Here is an 18,089-nt window from a genome sequence, read left to right as displayed (position 1 = left end):
GTGTGATTTCTTCTCTTTCATTAGAAAATACGACATATTTTGTATCACTGAAAAATCAGTATTGAGCAGTGATTTCTTTAACATATTGGATATTGTTTCCCAGTGATTGTTTCCCAGCCTGATGTTCTTTATTTTTTTTTACTAAATTCATAGACATGTGTCAGTGAATTTTATGTGTTGATTACCGTGATATCAATCACATGGTATTAACAAAACTATGATATTCCTTTGCTTAAATTGCTTTTAGTAGACTATCAGTCTATCCCCTCCTCTACCAAAAATAATATTTTTTCAATCAATAAAGATGATTTCTGAGAGAAAAGTAGTAGGACTTGGAATTATTCAGTAATAAGGTTTCATCTACATACATGAAGTCTGCAAATGACAGAAAGTCCATCAAAATCTGCTAAACATGGTTACTCTGGAGATTAATAGAAAAAAGATATTTTCTTGTTTGGTTGGGGTTTTTTGAAAATAAAAGTAACCAATTCTCAAATCAACAAAAGCTCTGAAAAATAAGCTGTGAGTTGATTTATAACCTCAGTGGAAACCAGTTTCATTCACTTAGTGCAGGTGTCAACTGCTCGTTCTCATCTGCTGAAATTAATAAACTCCACAACTCGAGGCAAGCTGACCTGCAATATTTAAATGTGAGGTTGTTCTTTTTCTTGTGAATTGTAGCAGCAGTAAACCTAAAATTAATGAACTATGCTTGATTAATCTGCATTCACTGTGAAACTGTAAAAGATGTTTCTCGTTAAAACTAGGAGGGTATCAGATACTGCTTCTCTATGGTTGCTGTAAAAATGAAGCAGTCAGAGAAACAAAGAGGATAAGTAGACAGATTATAAGTACTGGGTGTTTGATATCTGGATGGTATGAATAATATCATAGCCAGAAATGTCTAAAAACTCTCATGTCAATGTTCCTTTAAACAAAGTTCATGTTTTGTGAATGTCCCTAATGCAAAAATATCTTTCCTTAACACTGAGACAGAGTAAAGGCAGATGTATAGAAGCTGGGGGACGGTTTTGCTGGCTGTGTTTGAGAGTATTTTAAAGATGCTTTCCTTTGGCCTTTCTCTTCTATCCTTTTCCATTGTTTTGTAAAAGTTTCTGGAATAAGTGTGAAGCAGGAATTGTGTGAATTAAGTATCCATTGCTTAAATAATCGTCATTTTTCTTCTTCCCATGCCCCCAGAAAAAGGTATTATGTGAAAGACTAGCAGGGAGCTTTAACTGTTAATATTTATTAGTCTAAAAAGAGAATTACTGGCAGCACATAGTCTAAACAAACTTGAAGTACAGCGGAGTTAACATCTGACCAAGGTTTGTAATTCAGCCCACGTGTACCATTAATCAGAAAGCAAACCCTGCAAAAAACATATCTAAAATGGACACTGAGATTGCATCTGTTATACACAGTTTTGTGGAATATTGTGTCCAGTTCTGGAATTCCCGTCATAAAAAGGATGTGTAACTGTTGGAGTAGCTCCAGTGGAGGGCTACAAAAATGATCCGAGGGCTGGAGCACCTCTGCTATGAGGACGAGCTAAGAGAGTTGATGTTGTTCAGCCTGGAGAAGAGAAGGCTCCAGGAAGACCTTATAGCGACCTGAAGGGGGCTACAAGAAAGCTGGGGAGGGACTGTTTACAAAGGGTTGTGGTGATAGGATGAGGTGCAATGGTTTTACATTGGAAGGGGGAAGATTTAGACTAGGCGTTAGGAGAGGAGAGGAGATGGAGAGGAAGCCATGAAAAGCCTGCAAACAACATTTTTTTTATGTCAGCTGATTTTGTACATCTGCTGATTTAATTCCAGCGTATTTGCTTTAGACTTTTTCCCTACTTTACCTTTTTTCCTGCGTAACTTCTCCAATCTAAACACACTCTGGAAATTGTTAGCTGTTGCCCCTGGATCTGGTAGTTCTTGGTTGAGCCTGAAAGGAAGGTTATTAGTCCTGGATATATTGTGCAAACATCCAGCTGCAACTGAGTACTGTGTAAAAAGGCAGATGAATGGGCTTATGCGTTAGTGAGCCTGCAGTATTATGAATAGTTGTGATTTTTAACGTAGTGTTAAAAAGCTAGATAATTTTAAAGTAGAAAGCAAAGAACTGATTAAAATAGATAAAATTTTATAGCACTTTTAAAACTCATATGTGTTGCTTATTAGACTAAGTTTAGGAGAGGAGCAATGTTAATTTTCTGTGGCTATTTGAAAATACATAAAATTTTGTGGGACTTCTTTTGAAATTTGGCTTTTTTGCATTTTGTTCATTTATGAGGGAGAAATGTCTTTGAAACTGTGTGATGCATGTTTTCCAAATGGCAAACAGGCTAAGAGAGTTGGGGTTGTTCAGCCTGGAGAAGAGAAGTCTCCAGGAAGACCTTATAGCAACCTTCCAGTACCTGAAGGGGCTACAAGAAAGCTGAGGGAGATTTCAATACTAATTGAAATCAAAAGGAATAGTTGCTTTGATTTCAATAGATATAGATGAGGGTCTTGTGTCCAACACTGAAAGATGATAAAACACTACCCCAAGAAAAAAACCTTGATAATAATTCATTTTTTCTTTTGTCATTTTTACTTGAAACTGTAGGACTAATTAATGGAAAGTTAAATGCTGTGTGCATTTATTATCATTTTTTTTTAGTTTTAGAATTATAAGCAAGATGACTTTTAAACTTAGATTAACTCCTGTTTTAAATGAATTTTATGGTACTGAAATATGCTTTTATAGAATTCCAAAGTGGTTAAGAACTTTATGTTTGGACGGACAAATGCTTAAAGAACAGAGGTTTACTTTGTACAACTGCAATGATGTCGTGTCTAGACTCTGTTTTATAGAAGTATCTTTTTGTGTGTGGCCATTTTTGCAATAACATGTGAATTCCTCTTTTTGTAGTCCCTAATGTCAGCCGAAATGGAGATCCTTTTGTACAAACATCAATTGTGGAAGCAATTGCAACTGTTGACAGAGCAATAAATTCAACACGTACACATCTGTTTGACAGGTATTCTCTTCTTTTATTATATTGAGAAGTCAAAATTAATTTGGTATATACTAAAAATAATGGAAGATTTATTAAGCAAGATGCCATTTTATTATTTAAATAACGTTAGTGTCTGGTTAGTTCTGGGAATAATAACACTTTAACATTTAAGGTTTCCTATTGAATATGTTGAGATCTCGATTTGTTGCAGCAATTAGTTGAGATCATGTGTTTTAAAAGACTGCTAAATGTTTAATTGCTTATAAATAGTTAATGTTTTATTATCTTATTCAATATTTTTTTGTTTGCCTTCCATTTTGAGATGAGTAACCAAGGTATGTACTAATCACATTGTTGAACTTTTACACAATTTATGTAGTATTGTGATTTTGTAACTCCTGCGTACGCTTACTATTTTTTCTCAAATTATCAGTCGTCCTCGTTCTCCAAACGATTTGCTAGCCTTATTTCGATACCCAAGGGATCCATACACTGTTGAGCAAGCAAGAGCTGGGGAAATATTTGAAAGAACATTGCAGCTCATTCAAGATCATGTACAAGATGGTTTAATGGTTGACCTGAATGGAACAAGTCAGTACTCTTTCTTTATTTTTCTGTGTTGAAGCATATTTGCCTTCTTAAGTCATTATACTTAGAGACATTCCTTTTCTGAGTCTGGGTCTCAACTGCAGAACCATTACATTGAAATCAGTGGAGTATTTGTCTTTGCAAAACTTATTCAAATATGTATGTTTGCCCAACCCAGTCCTTCGTTTGCACATTGCTACAATATGGTACAACTCAAATTTTTTTGAGCTCTCTGAGTACAGTGGTTTTTCTTTTCCTGATGTTGGCATAGTAGGGAAAAAATCGCATTCAGATTCTTCTGCTGCTCAAATTTAGTGTTATGGAAGTGCATAATGAGTCCTGTTTGTTAAGTCCCTGTGTGTTAATTCATAGGACCATTGCTTCAAAACAGACTCTTACGTATTAAAAGTAATCAGTATTTTGTTCGTGTTTCTTTAAGTAAAACCATTTAGCATCTGCGTGCCTTGGCGAGGAGAAAAGATGATATAACAAGAAGGATTTGTATGCTTTACAAACCAAGTTTTCTGCATGTCTCATGATAATATTCAAAGAATTATTTGCTATTCATTCTTTAAGTGTGTGTCAAACTAAGCTGATTCCTTTAGCAGTGATCTGATGTAATGAGAAATAGCTATTGCTGCTTCTTATAAATAGCAGAAAAATGTGAGGTTTGGTATTTCTACCTTTTAGTTATTGGAGTCCCAAGTTCAAATTCATGAAGTCCAGTTGGATCATATACAACTAATGTGTGCGGATATGTGTGTGGATAGGTTTGAGACAGAACTGAAGCATTTGGAAATAATGAGAGGCTTTTAGGAGAGAGACTTGAGACACAGCCAAAAGCTACATTGAAAATCTAGAGGAAATATTTTTACTCATTATATTCTTTTTGATGTTTGTAATTGCATATTTATTGTAACTTCCGAAAACTTTAACTCTGACCATGAACTAGTGAAGTATTTATACGACCAAAAACTGCGAGCTTTGTAGAGTCCTGTAACGTTTGCTAGTAAAAGAAGCTTGTTACTCATTATTAGATCTGAGTAAATAATTTGTGATGGATTGTTTACCACAAAAAACTTATTCAAAATTCTTTGAAGGCTTACGTTTTATAAGAGCAACCCAGTTTAATTTGCTTCTCTGATTAGATGCATATGCAAGTGTATGCATTTTAATACTAGGAATATATGAGGTCTGATGTGTGAGAATTGCTTGACTAATTTTCACTAGGATTTGTAACAGTGAAATTCAGTCACCTAAGTTTACCAAAAATTGGCATTAAAGCATGCAAAATTCCATTCAGAACTAGAGCTTGCATCTCTGCCCTACAAAATCCACAGAAACCTGGCTTTTTGGGGAACTTGATTAATAAAATAAACCTATTTTCATTTAAATAGCCTAATGCTCAGATTTTAATACTCCTATTTGTCTGTATTTGGTTTTATTTCAAATGCAGGGCTCCATGAAAGGTGTCATTTAACACTTCTGCATTGTGAACAGTTGAGAAATTTGACAATTTCCCATTCAGAGACTTTTTTAATGTAAAATCTTGGAATATCCCAAGGAAAGATTATGGAGCCAAGTTATCCTCTGCAGTGCCAGACTGTATAACAAAGGGAACAGCCACAAATTGCTGCTTAGGACGTTCAGACTGGATGTTAGGAAACAGTTCTCTCCAGGAGGCCAGTGCAGCACTGGAACAACTTATCCAGAAAAGCCGAAGAGTCAGAGTCTTTGGAGATTTTCAAGCCTGCTAGACAGGGATATGGCTGAGCTGATCTGGTGCTGAGCTGATCTGGTGCTCTAGCTTAAAGCAGGAGGTTGGTCTGGCTAATAGGACCCTTCTAATCAATATTTCTATGACTCCATAAAGCATCTTCCTTCTAGTTTGAAAAAAATGTAGCTAATCTTATGTGAATTGAGCTAACCAGCTTCTTAGCAATGGACATTCTCAGCACCCAGCCTTTTCGAAAGCACAGCCAGAGTTAGTGCCTTCACTGCGAGGGGTAATTAAGGGTCTGGGATGGGCAGTTATGGCAGTCTCCACACTGCTCAGAAAGCCATCAAATCTAATTCATTGCATCCCACTTGAACTTCTAAACAGAGAAGCTAAACCTTTTATTTTAGATTGATAATGAAGGCCATTCCACACAAAATATTCACAGTTGAGTTTTGCTCACAACTTTATTTCAGAAATGTTGATGAGGGGTTGGACCAGATGACCTTCCTGGTACCTTCCAACCCAAAGCATTCTATGATAACAAGAGCAGACAATTATTTACATAAAGACTGCATGAATAATGATCATAAGAAAATAACTTTATGATGAATGAAAGTCATTTAAAAAGGAGAATTATTATAAAGAAAGACATTTTCTGTGTGTAGTTCTAGAATTAAACTGCCCTGGTAGCCAGCATGTTAAAATATGTTATCAATAATATTCTCGAAGAGTGTACTTTGTTGCATTACCCACTGGCACTTACTGGTTTTGCTCTGTGGTTTGTTTTTCTTTTTCCTAGCCTGGAGTATTCCATGAAATAATTCATGTATGCCTACAAGAACAGGTTAGGTTTGCCTAATGCAAGCTCTAGGTCTCTAATACCTTCACTTTAACTTGTAAAACATGTGGAGTGCGTGTAGCCTGGGTCTGTTAAAACACAGATCCCTGGACTGAGCACAGGTCCTGTCTCAGCTGAGCAGCTCTGAGCAGTCCAGTCCCTTTCAAGGCAAAGACAAAGAGGGGCTTTAGGTAGATTGTTTGAAATTGCCCCGCTTTGTAGAAATTGGCAGAGTCAATGTGCACACATTTATGTGTTGAATATAGGTGAAGGTCGGTGTCTTTGCAAGCACACCAGGACTGAGTTCAGCATTAAAAGGAACATTTCCTGACTGTGTGCAGTTAGCCTGCACCAACCTCTCGCAAAACTGCATCCAGTTCACGTTCTTGAGCAGAACCTTGTGACCCTGTGGAAACATGGTAACCCTGCACACTCATTTACTTTCTTCCTTCTGCCTTTATTCTGCTTATTTGGTTTTACTCCAGACCTCAGACTTTTCAGATGAAGGTCAGTGATGATGTTTGATGATTCCTAGTTAACTAAAAGTATATCGGTCTACACTGTCAAATGCCTAGACTTTCTCCTGGATGGTGGAACCTCGCTCATCCATACTATATCCATTAATCACTTAAGGTGTGCCTATGCTTTGAAGCAACAGGGTCCATTTAAAGTGAACCTCCCAGTCATCTCCACTTACTCACTTTGGTGTGAGTTGTGGTATGGCCTGTGGAACAGTGTGGATTCTTTTCAAATTAAGTGAAAAATGTGGTCCAGGATCACATTCAGTCCAGGAAAATAACGTAAAGCTTTTCTGAAGGAAACATACTCCTGTTACACAATGGATACAGTGGGGATGTCTTCCTCAACATCAAAAATATCACTCTACAGATACATTTCTGTTGGTCTACACAAGTTGATAGTGCAGATTTAGCTCAAATTAATGCCATATTTTTCTTTTGTGAAATGAAGCCAAACTATTTCTAAGAAAAACCCCACTTTTTAGACTGAATCCTAATAGGCAGCATGGACAAGGTGCAGCCTGACCTGCTGTCTGCAGTCGCCTGACACTGTGCTTGGAGACCTTATGATTTTCAGTCCTTCCACATGCTGTCATACCACAGCAGAGTACAGCCTTACTTTGAAGTTATAAAAATGTAATTCTAATGAATTCATGGTGTATATTTTGTATATATTATTTTTCTATGAACTGAGAAAAAAATGCTGGAAAGCGGTATGTTGTAGTCCCAGAGGTGAATGGTGTGGATTGCAGAGGAAACCCATGCCAAGAGCTATGCAAACACCAGTTCTGTTTAGAAACTAGTCCTGGATAATGTGAATATGAGTTACTCCACACCACTTGTCCTAGAGTTCACTCCTCTGTTTAGCTCTATTGCCTGTGGTTATTTTCTGTTGTGTTGCTATTGAATTTTGTTTCTTAAAATTTTCTGTAATAAAGCAAAGCAAAATAGGAATGTGAATTATCAAGTCTCAAAAGATAAATTCTGGAAATCTGTGAAAAGTTATTGACCTTTCTGTAAATGCTTTTATTGATACAGGGAAAAATTACCCATTTTTCTCAAGATGAGGGGTTTGTCTCTGAAAACACGTCTGCTTTCTTAAGTGATCAAATAAGAAATGAGCTTCTTCTGTAAACATTTTGTGGAAGTTGTACTTGAGCTGGCATTTTATAGTTCCCCTGTGACCTAATAGTGGTTGTTGCTTAAATGACGTAATGTTCTGAAACATATATGTGTGATTATTATTGTTCGTTTCAAACAAAAGAGATGTTTAATTTGGCAGAAAATGCAGTGTAATAAGTAACGTTTCAAAGAAATTAATGATGTGTGGGTTCCATGAATCTAAGAAGTCTTTGATTTTTCTCTTTGTCTCTCTTCCACTTTCAGGTTATCACTATAATGACCTTGTATCCCCACAGTACTTGAATCTGATAGCTAATCTCTCAGGATGTACAGCCCATCGGCGAGTGAACAACTGCTCAGATATGTGCTTCCACCAGAAGTACAGGACGTACGATGGAACATGCAACAACCTTCAACATCCCATGTGGGGCGCTTCTCTGACAGCGTTTGAACGTCTGTTAAAGTCAGTCTACGAAAATGGATTTAATTTGCCTCGGGGGATTGAACCCAGGAGGCTCTCTAATGGCTACCCACTCCCAATGCCTCGCTTGGTTTCAACAACTCTAATTGGAACGGAAACAATAACTCCTGATGACCAGTACACTCACATGCTCATGCAGTGGGGTCAGTTTCTTGACCATGACCTTGACCTCACTGTGGCTGCTTTAAGTGAGGCCAGGTTTTCGGATGGTCAGCATTGCAGTTCTGTTTGTACAAATGATCCTCCATGCTTTTCCATCATGATCCCACCAAATGATCCCAGAGTCCGAAATGGTGCGCGCTGCATGTTTTTTGTTCGCTCCAGTCCAGTGTGTGGAAGCGGCATGACCTCTCTCCTGATGAATTCTGTGTATCCACGAGAACAGATCAACCAGCTGACTTCATACATCGATGCGTCCAATGTTTATGGCAGTTCGGACCACGAAGCCCTAGAAATCAGAGACTTGGCGAGTCAAAGGGGTCTTCTGAGACAAGGCATTGTACAAAGATCTGGCAAGCCCCTTCTTCCCTTTGCTACCGGTCCACCAACGGAATGTATGAGAGATGAAAACGAGAGCCCAATTCCCTGCTTTTTAGCTGGTGATCAGCGTTCTAATGAACAGCTGGGTCTTACCAGCATCCACACGTTGTGGTTTAGAGAACACAACAGAATTGCCACAGAGCTACTGAAACTCAATCCACACTGGGATGGTGACACAATCTATCACGAAACACGCAAAATTGTTGGTGCGGAAATGCAACACATAACATTTAGCCACTGGCTACCTAAGATCTTTGGAGAGGTAGGCATGAAGATGCTTGGCGAATATAAGGGTTATGATCCCAGTGTTAATTCTGGCATAACTAATGAGTTTGCAACTGCCGCTTTTAGGTTTGGTCACACACTCATTAATCCTTTTCTGTATCGACTGGATGAAAACTTTGAACCTATTCCACAAGGCCATCTACCTCTTCATAAGGCATTCTTCTCTCCATTTCGGATTGTAAATGAAGGAGGCATTGATCCACTTCTAAGGGGATTGTTTGGTGTTGCTGGTAAGATGCGTGTCCCATCACAATTACTCAATACAGAATTAACAGAAAGACTGTTCTCCATGGCACGTACTGTGGCTTTAGATCTGGCAGCTATCAATATTCAGAGAGGCAGAGATCATGGAATTCCTCCCTACCATGATTTTAGAGTTTACTGTAATCTTTCTTCAGCTCAGACTTTTGAAGATCTGAAAAATGAAATTAAGAATCCTGAAATCAGGGAGAAACTTAGCAGGTGAGCCTGAGGTGAAGAAAAACAATCAATTATCTAAATGTGCATGCGAAGTGAGTAGCTAAATGTCTTCTCTAGAAGAAAATACTTGTTAAGAAAAGGTTAACAAGATTTTTTCAGAAACTTCCATATGTACCAGGATAGATGTGGAAAATTCCCTCATGCAGATGATTTCTTTGCTTCTATATCTCTGTGATCAATAAGAAATTAATATATACTGCATGTGATTGTTAAATGACTAATTTGAAATGTCCGCTTTTACAAATGCTGTTAAAGATGAAAGTTGTTTCAATGTAAGGTCATACTTAATGCCAGTTGCATGCAAGTATTTGCATGTTCAGTTCTATCCATTCCATACACTAAAAGAAATGGGAATATCGTCCACTGTATTTTCACATGGACATCCTTCTCAGCCAGTAATCTGTTCATCTTTAGAGCTTCAGTGTTTGAAAATAAGTCTTTAGCTACCTGCCACCCCTAGTTTTATCTACACAAAGACAAAGAATTAGTCTCACTACAGTAAAAAAACCCAACAGAATACAGAGGGACAGGAAAGAGGAGCTATTGAAGAAGAAACAGTTCCAAGGAATCAGAAGAAAGCTACTAGGAGAAAGGCAGTTGTGGGCTAGGCTTGCAGACCCCCATGAAGTTATTCACATATGCAACCTACACTGCAAGATTTCTTGCATATGCACCTACAGGTTATTCACAAATGATGGAGCATTGTCACTGTCATTTTTACTGTGGGTTGCTCGTATCTCTGGCCTTTGATTTTACGACGTACTGGTTATTTTGTAAATGTAAAATATTTGATATTAAAGATTTGTGGTTTTCTATTTATAGGTTGTATGGTTCCCCGCTGAACATAGACCTGTTTCCTGCTCTAATGGTAGAAGACTTAGTTCCAGGGAGCCGACTGGGACCAACTTTGATGTGTCTGTTAAGCACCCAGTTTAGGCGTATTCGCGATGGAGACAGGTAAATTGAAATAGAATGGAAACCAAAAGTAATTTTAAATTGAGGATACTTAATAACATGTGCAAAGTCTCATTTCCAAATCAAACTGCATTATATTTTCATTTATCATTATAATATATAATCAAAAAGATAAAGATTAGCAGTTTTAGATGTTTTTAGAAGCTATGATTAATTTATTTTTTCAATCTACTTTTTAAGATGTATAGAAGTATCATACTGACCTGCGAAAAACACCACGGCCAGCACATTCTGAGTTTCCTTTTACCAGTTGTTTGTATCCGTTGCCTGTCTGAAAAGTGGATGTTACTAATCACCTTTCATTGTTATTTAATTACTTCATTGGCAAAGAAGTTTTGATGGTTGAGACACTTTCACCATCTCTGTCACTTAAGGACAGGTTGGGAAATATCCCTCTGTATGTAATTCCTATACATATTTCATATTTCAATACATTTTCAATACAAGCAGTCTGTGCACCAAACGCGTGTTAAAAGCAGGCAGGTTATCCCAGACAGCACAATGTGATAATTGTTCTTAAATCACTTCACGTGCACATTATGATCAATTTCTCATTTTTAGTTTCTGCAGTACCTGAAATAGGAAAATAGTCATTGCAGTTGTTACAGCAGCTACATCTGCTTCGCATGCTTTCAGCACACTCGTTTGGAATCTGAAAATCAACATTTCCCTCATTTTGACACAGTTTGTGACCTAGGATCCTGAATTTTGCTTGTTGTGAGGGTAGAAAGACTTAAGCTGACTAGTCCCATTCTAATGAAAGTGAAACAGAGTAAGAATTACTAAATTAGATTCACTTTATCTGATGTTACTTGTTTCATGTCAGTTGTAAAATTGCTACTTAAGATAGTAAAAAGGCTTTTTTTATTGCTGTAGTCAATAACACAAGCCTTTCTGTATTGCTTTTTTTTAAAAAAAAACCCCAACTTTCTCACATAAAATCCATTTAAAAAATAAGCTGTAAAACTTAAAACCATCATGCCTAGAGGCAGAAGGAGTAAAAGGAGAAATATATGCAGTATAAGCTCCACATTGCTGGTGACAACTACCTCTTTGTGTCACGACAGGATTGTGATAGTGCTTTTTTTGCATGTCTGTTTGCATTTTCCCAGCAAAAGGGTTTTTTTTCCTTCCTGAAACAACATTTAGAAACTATAGGAAAATAATGAATATTTAGGAAATGGGATTCTGCTGTCCAAAGAATACAGATGTTTTGAAGCAATGTGCCAGTAAAGAGTAAGATATTATTAGATACAATGAAAGCAACTCTCACTTCTTTGAAAAGCCTTTACAATGGGCAGAGGATCAAAGCTGCCAGCACCTTGCAAAACGAATGTGCTCTTGCAAGGAAAAGAAGTAACGTTCGAAGGAAGCCTAATTTTATGTTGAAATGGAAATCTCAAAGTCTTTTTTTGTGATCACAGTAGCTGGAAATTCATTTGCCACTGTCCAGTGCCTTATGAAAATGAAACAATAAGTGGGTAATATGAAAATTGTTGACAATTCTTCTAAGTTGAGTATAAAATTATTATTAATTTTTCATACAGTTGAAAGAGCCTCCTACTTATTTTTGGTTGAAATGGATGGAAAACAATATCAATACAGATTTATAACTTAATGTAATATGTGCTCAGATCCTGGACAATGACTTAAAAAATTTTCAAGGGCTGGCTTACTTTTCATAGTAACGTATTCTTTATATTTTCTATTGATAACAGGCTTTTAACCCTTTTTGGATGAAAAATAAATTATTTGAAACCACAGTGTTTCCACCTTGGAATCATGGAATTCCTAGGTTGGAAAAGACCTTTGAGATCATCAGGTCCAACCGTATCTGTCTACTACTAAACCATATTCCTAATGAATTAACTGAGAGTATATTAATAAGTCCCTGAATTAATATAGTCATTAAAATAGTTTCACAGAAAAGATTTTATTAAACAATCTCACTTATCCAGCTAATAGACTAGGTATAGATTAACCATTCTTCTGATCTCAGCAATCCTGTCAAAATATTCTCGTAACAATTTCAAAGTTGCCTGGAGAAAGAAATATATAGCAGTTTAGCCCTCAACCTTAAAAGAACTTTAAACTTGGTAGTCTAGTGCCAAGATACCCAGGATGTCAAAAAGGGACTAGAAGATAAATCAAAGCATTTGTTGAAGAATTTGTCCTTTTCAGAGTCAGCATAACACCAACTAGTGCTGAAATACCACCAAGTGCTTTCAGTTTGGCATCTGGATCCCTCCCTTCAATATAATGTAAAGTTGAAACAGAATTTATGTAATAATTAATTTCATTCTTAGCATAATATTGCAATATCTGTGGAAAACTCAGTGTTTTGTTTTTTTTCACTAGCAAACTTGTCTTTTCTGTGAGATTACAGGTTATGGTATGAGAACCCGGGTGTGTTCACTCCTGCTCAGCTCACTCAAATCAAGCAGATTTCTCTTGCCAGAGTTTTGTGTGACAATGGTGACAACATAACCAGGGTACAACGTGATGTCTTTAAGGTGGCTGAATTCCCACATGGATATAGTAGCTGCGACGATATTCCTAAACTGGACCTCAGGATGTGGCAAGATTGCTGTGAAGGTCTGTATAAGGTGGATAGGGTGGTATTAACATGCATTTGCTTTTATGAATGTCCATTTTAGAAAATATTTGGCTGTTGTTCACTTTTTGTTACAAACTCAAATCTGGAAGTTATATAACGAGTATAACTATTTAACTTCCCATTAGAAGAAGATGGGTGAGAAAGGTCCTTATTTACTGACATAAACATTGAGATGTTGTCTACTCATCTGACTCTCTATCAAAAGCTGGATTCTATGTCATTACTCATCAGCTGTGATGCTGAGCAATTTATTTGAGATAACCTTTTTGTCTTCATTAATTGCAAGCCTTTAGAGAGGGAAGGTAGAATAATGTTTGTTGGTTATTAATAAGGAAAGAAATCAATTAGCACAATCCTTATTAAATGAGTGGTCATTCCATGCTTTAAGTTCTATAGAGACGTTCTAAACATAGAATAGTCTTGAGCGTTGCACAGTGAAGTTAATTGTTTTCCTGTTTTCTTCCTTTTGTGGATAAATATTCTTGTTCATTACCATCTCCTGTATAAGTTAGGACATAGGGCTGATTTGTTTTTCTTCAGAAGTAGACTTTTTTCTCCAGAAACAAGGTTTACTTGGCTACATGAAGCTCAGGACACTGAAAATCCCATGTTGCTTGGTAGCCTGTATGTTGGCATTTGTCTCAAATACAGTTATACTCTCTTTAGCCATCATCACATCAGATTTCACTCCTTCTGTATCACAGTTAGAAGAACCCTTCCCAAGAGAATCTTCTGAACCTTGCAGATTTGTAAAATGGCTTGCAGTAGCGTCAACAACAAAATGCTTCAGAGGACAATGACCTCTCTTTATTGAGATCTCCTTGACAACGTTGTTACAAGTTTCTTTGGACAAAACTCAAATGACATACCCTGCCTGAAAAAGTGTGTTCAGGAATTTTGGGAGCTTCTCTGTGGAACCCTGATTATGTAGGAATTGCTTTCTAACAAATTACTAACTGGAAAAAACTTGCTCTGTCAGTTGGCATTTATTAGACTCTTATGATTTACCTAGTAAGAATCTAGCTTTCAGTACCAGTGCCTTGTGGATTTGCTGATGAAAGGTGTCTAGCTCAGAGATCTTCATCCTTTCTACTGCTGTTTCTCTTGAGTTTATTGCTGCTTGAGCAGGCTCTTAAGTATTCTGTCAAAAGATACGCATGAATAATGAACCAGAGAGATTTCACACCCTTCATCTAGTGTCCATTTAACACTTCAGGTAACATACAGTTGTATAAATACTGAAGAATGGTTCTAACTTGCGTGACTTTCCTGTGAGAACAAACTTGGGTATCATTAAAACTGAAAAAAAAGTAGATGGAGGTTTACTATTCAAAGATGTTGCACAATTTAGCTTTTAAATGGACTATAGTGTTGTCTTGTCTATAAACAAATCTTTAAAAGTTAATCACTCTCTAAGAAAATTCTCCCTTGAAAGACCTGGCTCAAAATGTTAGTTATTTGCAGAGACTAGGAGAAGTAGATACTTCAGATTTTAATGAAATCTTATACAGTTTCCCCTAGATATAATTTAATTTACTCTAATTTTTACCCATTTTTTTTTCTGGTTATAATTTGATAGGTTTGCCATTCCCAGAGAGGTATGATAATAACTTATAAAACTCTAGATACGGTTGATGCATTGTAATTTTAATGCAAAGTCTTCCAGAATCTCTTCAAATTAACCCTGATGTATGGCAGAAGCATTGAGAGAAAATCAATTATCACTTTTCAGGTGCTTTACTGTAAGCAAATAAATCAAATTCTACCAGTTCAGTCCAAGTTAACTTTGTCATGGTTCATACAACTTGGCTGACAGTTTCACAAATACATTAATTACATCAATTTGGAAAAATTGTAGAGCTGCTCTGAGAAATTCTGTGTTGATTCTCTAAATGCTAAGCTGTCACTGAGCCTTCTAGAGCTGTTGTCTTTGGAACTTCTTTAGAATATTCAGCCTAGCTTGTATTTTCGTTCAAGAATGTTACTACCACAGAGTACTACTGGATGCAGTACAGTTAGACAACTGCCAAGCAAAAGAAAGGGTAAATAACTAAATTCTTTAAAAAAACTGTATCCCCTTCTTCAGAACTCTTTTGAAATCTCTGTAGCGGTTAATGAAGAAAAAAAATAAGTATGCATGGCTTGAACAGCTTTCTTGCATGGATGTGATATTTTCTGTGGGGTGGTTCGGTGGCACTGAGGAGTCACCTCGGTGAAGTAGGGGGCATAGAATACATTCAGGAACAGCATTTATTTTAGTTAAATATTTTAGGTTTGTTTATGCCTTTGAATTTATATTGGTTGTTTTTATAAGAAAAACAACATTATACTATTCTCCACATTTAAAATGCTTCCAATTATTTTATAATTAAAATCCCTTTAAGTTAAAATTTAGAATATAGAATACTGTTCATTCCATTTTGTGTGTTTAATAAGTGACTTGTGTTCAGCTGTTTCAGCTTCTATTTTTGTAACCCTTCTTAGCTTGTTCGAGTCAAAATATATACTTTTCCATATGAAGAATAGTTACAAAAAGCTACTTCTTGAATTTCTTGAGTAAAGCTAGTATTTATTCCATATAAAACAGGACATTGTTCCTTTCTATAACAACAACACCAGATTACCTTTAGAATTCAGTTAACAAATCCTACAACAGAATTACTAGTTAGGGGAAAAAGAAGGGGTTCCATTGAGGTAAAGAAGTTTTTCTTCTGGCTTCCTTCACTTCTGCCTTTCTTTGTCTTGTCAGAGATGATGAGCAATAACTACAGATTTACCACAGCAATTTAGTTGAGCAAAGAACATCCAAGTTTCAAATTTTTTAAATATGAAACTCGGTGCCTTTTCTCAGGTTCTCTAGTGCAAAATAGTACATTTTTTAAAACAAAAGTACTTAGTGTACACCTCCAGGATTACTCTGCCTGCCTTTGTATCTCAGTTAGGAACCCAAAATACAGAAATGATAAATTTCACTTCTCTCAATATAAGCATACTTTTATGGATATGCCAAGTGTTTCTGTGAGATTAATTATGTTAAAAAAAATAGAATAGAAATTAGGTGCAAAGACATATTGGCGCAAATGGAAACATGCTTTTACTTCAAATATGTAAACTTGAAACTTTTCCATTGTGAGTCTTTAAAAGTTTCGCATGTTCTTTTGTAAATCAAAATGAAAAATGTATTTAGCCTTTTGGTTTATGCCAAACAATGACCCAGTGGGAAGTGATTCAGATGAGACAAAAGTCATCATCATAAGCCTAAAGTGATTTAGGAAGACAATTTTTCATAACTGGCTCTCAGTTAGCAACCAGCATGCCTCCTGTGTCAAATATTGTTCTTCTTTATTTAATTCTGGAAAACAGCCTTATACAAACTATGATTAAGAATATTTAAAATCACTGAATTTTATTAGAAGAGTTAAGATACATTCTTAATCTGAGTGCATTTATACATGGTCTCCCAGTAGGATCGACCTATATTTATGAATTCCTGCATTTTAAAACCATACCAACAATTATGCCATCATTGCTTCTGTACTGACCACGTTAATCTCTTCGGTTTAAGCGTAGCTTCCAGAAAGACATAGACTATTTGTTTTAACAATTAGGCTTTACTCCAAGTTGAAAATTCTCTTTTATTTCTAGCATTATATTTTATTATGCACTACTCATCATGCCTTTTCATCTTCAATCAAAATACTAGGCTGGGCTACGCACAAAATACTGTGGGAGAATTTAATGTTTAAAATGTTAACAAGAGCTTCGGTATGAGACTGCAAGATCTTTGGTGACAATTGAAATTCTTTACCAAGAACTCTTCAAAATACCACAGTGGTGCTATTTATGCCTGAACGTGTTTTATCTACACAGATCTTTTAGTTTGCTTCTGTCACGTCATGGATTTTTTTCGCTTCCTACATTCAAATGTATTTTTTAAACTTAAATCTACATTTAAAATGAAAATTTACATTTAAAGACAACATCTGTTAGCTTAATAACAACTGAGACTTTTCCAAGCTGCTGAAATAAAGTTCTGGTGTCTGTAATTCTAAGGATTGCACCCTTTCTTCTTTGACTAGTAGTACATTTAATGTAGCATTTCTCTTTGATTACAGATTTTATTGAGAGAATCAGTATTTCTATTTCATCCAGACAAAGTATATTTTAACTTTTTCAGGTATCTGCAATCAGTAAAATATCATTCTAATCCATAAACTTAAGATCAAGTGGCCTTAAACTGGGACGGTGCTTTGTCTTTGCTACCACATCTCGTGCCAGTACTCTCCATCCCTAGAGAAAAGCAACAGGGAAGCGTAACAATATGTAGATCCTAGAAGAAAACAGTGTCCATAGAAAAAAAGAATTATGAGGTTACTCTTAAACATCTGACTTTTGTGGAGAAAATTAATTGGACTGGGTGTAGCTTATTTGGGGAAAGTGTAGGGAGGCTGAAAAAACCCAGAAATTTAATTTTCTGATTTACCACAACTACTAAGGAATTCTTCATTTAAGAAAAAAAAAACGTATAAACCTCCTGGTTTAGACTTCCTGAAGGCTGGATAAGAGCATTCTGTCTTGCATCTCTCATCAGTGACAATCTTCTCCCTTGTACCTGAAACCGAGAACAGGAGTTGTTCACTTGACAAGTTGAGTTATTCAAGCCTTTAGAAACTACAGAAATGTCAGGTCTGCGTACTTCAAGATGTCACTGAACAGATGGTTCTTGTATTTACCAGTTTAAGGTGATAAAACCTTCCCAGGATTTCAGCCCTTTGTTTCTAAAAACCAGCGAAGGAATAAAAACAATCGACCATTGTGCTGCTGTACCAAAAAAAAAGTTAAAATAATTAAAAAAATGTATGTTTTGTGAGATGACCTTAGCAGTCATTAAACAAAGGGAGGTAGCAGAGATTGCTTTCAAGATTTGCTT

General features: G+C 36.2%; 1 protein-coding gene across 1 annotated transcript in view; it reads left to right on the top strand.

The window, feature by feature from the left end:
• The window catches only part of PXDN (peroxidasin), an 87,462-nt gene that overhangs the window by 58,568 nt on the left and 10,805 nt on the right, over positions 1-18,089 (top strand). Inside the window, exons 15-19 of the mRNA XM_069851539.1 lie at positions 2,908-3,016; positions 3,429-3,586; positions 8,046-9,549; positions 10,390-10,524; positions 12,929-13,137. Of these exons, the coding sequence (XP_069707640.1) occupies positions 2,908-3,016; positions 3,429-3,586; positions 8,046-9,549; positions 10,390-10,524; positions 12,929-13,137 (2,115 nt within the window). The remainder of the gene's footprint in view (positions 1-2,907; positions 3,017-3,428; positions 3,587-8,045; positions 9,550-10,389; positions 10,525-12,928; positions 13,138-18,089) is intronic.

The sequence above is a fragment of the Phaenicophaeus curvirostris genome, chromosome 2 (assembly GCF_032191515.1).
Source record: "Phaenicophaeus curvirostris isolate KB17595 chromosome 2, BPBGC_Pcur_1.0, whole genome shotgun sequence".
NCBI classification, from domain to species: domain Eukaryota; kingdom Metazoa; phylum Chordata; class Aves; order Cuculiformes; family Cuculidae; genus Phaenicophaeus; species Phaenicophaeus curvirostris.
Note: the sequence above shows the minus strand (reverse complement) of the source record. Positions and strands in the feature narration are given on the sequence as shown.